General features: G+C 50.0%; 1 protein-coding gene across 2 annotated transcripts; it reads right to left on the bottom strand.

Annotated features, from left to right (window-relative positions):
* Nucleotides 1–3564: 3564 nt before the first annotated feature.
* On the bottom strand, nucleotides 3565–5293 carry LOC105999033 (chromosome unknown open reading frame, human C8orf33). 2 transcript variants are annotated; one of them, XM_013033917.1, is made up of 5 exons: nucleotides 5280–5293; nucleotides 4911–5195; nucleotides 4702–4786; nucleotides 4441–4587; nucleotides 3565–3940 (listed from the first exon to the last, which is right to left on the bottom strand). In XM_013033917.1, exons 1-5 carry the CDS (start codon nucleotides 5283–5285, stop codon nucleotides 3804–3806), a joined length of 660 nt encoding a protein of 219 aa, XP_012889371.1. In that variant the 5' UTR covers nucleotides 5286–5293; the 3' UTR covers nucleotides 3565–3803. The 2 variants fall into 2 exon arrangements, with proteins under 2 accessions (XP_012889371.1, XP_012889372.1); XM_013033918.1 differs by having other exon boundaries at nucleotides 4959–5195.
* Between the last annotated feature and the right edge of the window lie 1048 nt (nucleotides 5294–6341).

Here is a 6341-nt window from a genome sequence, read left to right as displayed (position 1 = left end):
CAAGCCTTATTAGCGGATTGTGCAAGACTGCAAGGAAGGCCTAGAGGGTCTTATACAAGAGACAGAGCTGTAGATTTAGTGGAAGGTGCAAAATCTAAATGAAAAGTTTTGAATGGCATACAGAAAAAAGAGCTAAGTTCATCATGAGGTATGAATTGTAAAGAGGATCCTGTTTCACTGAAAGCTATTTAATATAGATGCATAAACTGGAGAGTTCTAAGACATCTTATCTGAATTTATGTAACTGGGTTGTAAATCAAGGCATCTTCTTGAGATCAGTGTATCTTCTTTCCACAGATGATACCTATCTTTTTTATTTCATGCTGGGGCTTAAACTGAAGATCTCAAGCTCTTGCTTGGCTTTTTGTACCCAGCTAATAGCTGTAGTTCTAAAAGCAGCTACTTAGGTAAAGGGGTTATTATAATACTCCGTTTACAAGATGACCATGGAGAAAAACTTTCCTGGTAGCAATTCTACCTTTACCTGAATCTACAAAGCACTGACCTTCCCACACAAAGTAGAGGCTTACTTTGTGAATCCAATCATGCTAACGTTAGAGGAAGAGCAATCCAAGCAAAAACAGTAAAGTTGGGCTGGGAATGTGGCTTAGTGGTAGTGTGCTTGCCTAGCATGCATGAAGCCCTGGATTTGATTCTTCAATACCATCTACACAGAAAAAGCTGGAAGTGATGCTGTGGCTCAAGTGGCAGAGTGCTAGCTTTGAGCACAGAGATGCTCAGGGACAGTGCCCAGGCCCTGAGTTCAAGCCCCAGGACAAAGAAAGAAAGAAGGAAGAAAAAAAATGAGAAAGAAAGGAAGAGAGGAAGGTTAAAAACCCTAAGGCAATGTCGCCAGTGCTGGTGGCTCATGCCTGTCATCCTAGCTACTCAGGAGGCTGAGATCTGAAGATTGTGATTGGAGGCCAGCCTGGGCAGAAAAGTCACTGGGAGACTCTTATCTCCAATAAAGTACTCTAAAAAGCCAGAAGTCGTGTTGTAGCTCTAGTGGTAGAAAGCTAGCCTTGAGCACAAAGAGGTTCAGGAACAGCGCCCAGGCCCTCCTCAGTTCAAGCCACAGGACTGGCCAAAAAAACAAAAACTCTGAGGCAAGATTAAGTTTGATTACTTTAAAGCAAGTAAGAGGCCACTGAGGCAGAAGTGGAAGGAGGACATCAGAGACCAGCCCTACATTCAGCCTTGCCTTCATATTGTACTCCAGGTACAATAAAGTCACTGACCAGGAGAAATATAACCTGAAATATGTGGAACTTGTCTCTGGCAGTGAAGACAGGAAGTAAGACAAGAAGAGGGGAAACAGCATCAGGAGTTTAACACAACAGAGTCAGGGTAAGACATCATAAGGCTAGAACTAGAATGATAAGGAAAATCTTAAGCCTGGCATGCCAGCACACTAAGCCATATATATAGTAAAGCCATCTTGAGTTAAAAAAAGAAAAAAAACCTGCCAGACACTGGTAGCTCATACCTATAATCCTAATTACTCTGGAGGCTAAAATCTGAGGATCAAAATTTGAAGCTAGCTACAGCAGGAAAAGCCTGTGAGACTCTTTTTTTTTGGGGGGGGGGTCCGGTTGTGGGGCCTGAACTCTGGGCCTGGGCACTGTCCCTCAGCTCTTCAGTTCAAGGCTAGTGCTCTACCACTTGAGCCACAGCGCCACTTCTGGCTTTTTTCTTTTTGCTTATGTGGTGCTGAGGAATCGAACCCAGGGCCTCAGGCATGCAAGGCAAGCGCTCTACCACTGAGCCACTTTCCCAGCCCGCCTGTGAGACTCTTATCTCCAATTAACCAACAAAAAGCCTGAAGTGAAGGTGAGGCTCAAGGTAAAAATCAGTGAGGCCAACTGGGCCCCAGTGGCTCATGCCTGTAATCCTAGTGTTATGCCAAGGTCACAGGACCCCTCTCCACCACACCCCCCCTCCCCCCACAAGAAGACCACCAAAAGTCAGACTCTACAGCTGTTTTATTTAAACGGGCTGCAGCTCGGGCCTCGTCCTACACTCCGACACAGTGGAGCCTAGGAGGAGAGCCCCGAGCTAAGGATTTGCAGGTCTTATATAGGCACACAATCAACCAGGTGTTTTGATTACCACCACGTGTTGCTTTGCTAGACAGAAACAAGCAACAAGTGGTGGTCACTGCTTCAAACTTTAACCTTTCACTAGCTACTCAGGAGGCTGAGATCTGGGGATCACAGTTCAAAGCCAGACCAGAAAGGAAAAGTCCGTGAAACTCTCCAATAAACCACTCAGGAAAAAAAAACAGAAGTGGCGCTGTGGCTCAAGTGGTATTAACACTAGCCTTGAGCTGAAGAGCTGAGGGACAGCACCCAGGCCCAGAGTTTAAGCCCCATATCCAACAACAACAACAAAAAAATCAGTGAGGGGGGAGCGGGGAGGCTGGGAAGGGATGGGAAGGGTAAACAAAGGAGGAGGCTGCAATGCTTGATAAGAAATGTACGCATTATCCTGCCCATGCAATTGTAACCCCTCTGTACAGTATGTTCACAAATAAAATAAAATTAAAAAAAAAATCAGTGAGGCCCTCGGTCCAAGCACTCATCCCCACAAAAGAAAAGCAGAAAAAAATGTAGAGTTGAGAAGGCAGAGATGAGTATGGTATTGGAAAATGACAAGAATGACACAGGTTTGTAGCCTACTCATAGCTGACTATCAGAGGTGGGGAAAGCCTCGCCCACAGGACATCCATGACAGGGCAGAAACATAGGTGTCTTGTCAATTAACCATGGCCAGCTAACCATACTGGTAATTTTGTATAGGCATTGAAAGATGTTATAAATATCAAAATGGCTGCTAGCAGAAAAAAAAGGCTCCTCATCCTTGAACTAGATGAAGCAATAGTGCTGTTGACTGAAAAGCAGAAGAAACATTTGGAGCCTTAGTCAGGTGTTTTAAACATGTTGAGTTTGAACTGTCCATGAAACATCACAGAGATACTGAGCACATTCCTGGGCTCTAGATTCTATTTAGTGTGGGAGCAATTTAACCAACCTAGTTAGCGAAGATCCCCCTGGCTAAAGACTCCTCAAGTTTCTTAGGTCATCCCAATTCAATGGAGGGCCTGGTAATGGTGTCAACATTTAGAGAGGTAGTCTGCTAGGGCTCAATCCAGATCTCTGGCCAGGAAGATTGTAAGAAGCTCCTTGGCTCCTGCAAACAGAGCCTGGACTGCTGGAGGCCATGCAGGTTTCCTGAGAAGGACACCTGCTCAAACATGTAGGCAACACAGAAATAGAACCAACCCCCGGGGTCAGAGCAGAATACTACAATGCCAAGCCCCTGCTTCATTTTTACTTCTCTACACAGATGGCATTACCTAGCTTTCTAAATATGTGTCCGTATCTTTTATCTGTATAGATATATCTACATAATACAAAGACATTAAGATGTTATAACATAATGCACAAGGCACTAACCCATCTCAGAGCATCCTTTCAAAATTGAATCCACTATAAAATATGTAGTATCCCAATAAATCCTCTCCAGAAATGACAACTTTATCAAATCATGACACTGAGTACAATATTAAACACTCACCTCCATTTATTAAATATTTTCTAAATGAATCTCTCTTGCCAAACAAGAAAGAGTTTATCAAAAAACCTACAGAAGAGGTTTTATGTTCACCAGACAATCTTACCCACCAAACTCAGATCCAAAGGCCAGTCACAGATAATCCAAGGCCAATGCTGACAGAATTTCTGGAAAGGCCCTGCACTTAAACTCTAACGTGGGGGAGGACTGTTCTAGAATGTGGTGACAGTCTAAAAGAAATTGAACCTAAATTCTTCAGAAGAGTCCAGAGTAGCCTTGGCTTTCCCTGCTGGGCGAGGCCTGCAGACCCTTCCGCTCTTCTTTCTGGTAGCCTCACTGACAGGCTGTACTTGGGCTGAATGAGCAGCTGCCAGGGAGAGGAAAGCAGAGTCAGAATTGAATAACAGTAACATTACAGATGCAGTTTATGATTTCCCATATAACCCTAACTCCACTGAATAATTTTACTAATAAGCTTCTCAAAATTGTAAGATACGTATTATCATTCCACCTTTCAAGTCATAGAGAGATGCACTAAGTGGCTAAAAGTGTTAAGATCTGAAGACCTAAATGGAATATTCCATTGCGGGAATTACACTCAAAACACTATTTGATCTGCTTTCATGTGCAAAAGAGAAGGTCAAGGCAAAGAAAGACAGGTGAGGTGCTTCTCCCCATCCCGAGACGGATAAGGAAAACACATATCTGTGGCTACTCATCCCCCTCAGGACTTCCCCCTTTCAGAGGTACAAACTCTTCTCATGCTACCCTGACCTCATCTCCAGAAGCACTGGGTTTCTTCCTTCCACTTCCTTTCGACCCTCTAGTAAACAGATGTGCTAAGCCAACCACTTCCCTGCTGCTCACCAGTCCGAAGTGCCCGCAGGGCCTCTTGCCTCTCTGCCTCCATACGAGCCCGGTAGTCCCCAAACAAGGAGCGCATCAGCTGTCTCTTGCGTGGCAGGGGGGCTTTTTCACTGCGCAGGGTTCGAATGGCCCCAATGGCTTGCTCCTCTGCAAAGAAAGGACGAGTCACCTTACGTATCCATTGTGCTAGCCATTGTGGGGGAGCACCGACAGGCCACAGCACCACATCCTTCCCCCTCAAGTTTACAAGAGGGTCCTTACTCTGCTTCGGGGTTGGTCTCTGCATCCTGAGGCCCAACTCCAGCTGCTCCACGCACCAGGCCAGTTCCTGGGCCAGCTGGTCTGTCTGCCATGGACGAGGGACAGGGGCTGACGCGCCGCAGCCCGCAGCCCAGCCCCCAACCCCGCCGACCCCAGCCCAGCCCGCGCCAGGCCTCGACCCCGCAGACGCGCGGGCCTCCCGCACCTGCCTGGGCCTCGGCGCCAGGAGCGGCTTCCTCCGGGCCGCCCTCCCTCACAGACGCCCCGGCCGGGGCTTTCCTCCGTGTTGGCTTCCCGGAGGCAGCATCGCCGTCTCCACCCCCGGGACGAGTTCGGGCGGCGGCGCCACAGCCCTGCGGCTGCCCGGAGCCTTGGGCGGCGGCAGCTGGACTCCGGGCGCCCCGGACAGAACCTGAAAGCCGAGGCTTGCGGGGCGCGCGGACAGCACCCGGGCGTGGGGCCGCGGGCGTCTCCCGCGCAGGGCGTTCTGGAGCCTGGAGAAGGAAGTGGCACGAGACTTACAGGGGGCTGCCGGCCGGCCGGGCCCCGCACGGGCGCGCCTTCCCCTCTCCACTCACCGCCATGGGTCGCGGTGGCTCCTCCGGGAGTACGTCTACAGCGCACGGCTCCGCGGGCAGCGCGGCAGACCCCGAACTCGGAGGCGTGGCGAGGCGCCGGACGGGGCGGAGCCTCGCGCACCCGGAGGCGTGGCGAGGGGCAGGATGGGGCGGAGCCTCGCGCCCCGGAGGCGTGGCGAGGGGCAGGATGGGGCGGAGCCTCGCGCACTCGGGGGCGTGGCGAGAGGCAGGATGGGGCGGAGCCTCGCGCACCCGGAGGCGTGGCGAGGGGCAGGATGGGGCGGAGCCCATTAAGGTCAATCAGGGTCATCAATTTCATAACTTACATGTGTGTGCAGGTCCTTGAACTCAGGGCCTAGGCCTGAGTTTTGTGCTTATGGCTAGCGCCCTACCACTTAGGCCACAGCTCTCCACTTACAGCTGCTTTTTCCCCCCCTTTGTGGGAGGGTGGTTCATTGGAGATAAGCCTCTCACGGACTTTTCTGCCCAAACTGGCTTTGAACAGTGACTCTCAGATCTAAGCCTCCTGAGTAGCTGGGATTAGGGGTGTGAGCCACCAGTGCCCTGCCCATAACTTTAAATCCTCTTCAAAGTCCCTTATACTGTGTGGCCAACAAGTTCTAGGGACTAGGACATGTCTGGAAGAAGGGATATTCAGCCTCTGATAAATAAAGACTAGGCTGGAAATTTGGCTCCGTGGTACAGTGCTTGCCTAGCATGCATGAAGCCCTGGGTTTGATTCCTCAGTACCATATACACAGAAAATGCCAGAGGTGGTGCTGTGGCTCAAGTGGTGGAGTGCTAGCCTTGAGCTATATAGAGCAGGGGAAAGCGCCAAGGCCCAGAGTTCAAGACCAACGATGGGAGTGGGGGGGGGGGGCACTGACTACCCGGGAGATGAAGATATGGAAATGAACTACTCACACCCAGATGACGTCAAGGGGGACACACGCAGACTGAGTTGCACGAACTAGGGAGCTGACGGGAGGGCATGCCTGGAAGACGAACAGGCATAAAAACGTAGCAAACCGAGGCCCGTTCGCCAGTCTTCGGAGGTGAGCA

The sequence above is a fragment of the Dipodomys ordii genome, unplaced genomic scaffold (genome assembly GCF_000151885.1).
Source record: "Dipodomys ordii isolate 6190 unplaced genomic scaffold, Dord_2.0 Scaffold179, whole genome shotgun sequence".
In the NCBI taxonomy this organism is placed as follows: Eukaryota; Metazoa; Chordata; class Mammalia; order Rodentia; family Heteromyidae; genus Dipodomys; species Dipodomys ordii.
This window is presented reverse-complemented; position numbering and strand designations above follow the sequence as displayed.

Excerpts from the sequence above, each read along its gene's own strand:
- LOC105999033 (XM_013033917.1), bottom strand. Across the intron at positions 4,787-4,910 it reads CTCCTGGCGCCGAGGCCCAG|ACAGACCAGCTGGCCCAGGA; the intron begins GCAGGTGCGGGA and ends CGTCCATGGCAG. Across the intron at positions 3,941-4,440 it reads CCTGCGGGCACTTCGGACTG|CTGCTCATTCAGCCCAAGTA; the intron begins GTGAGCAGCAGG and ends TCTCCCTGGCAG.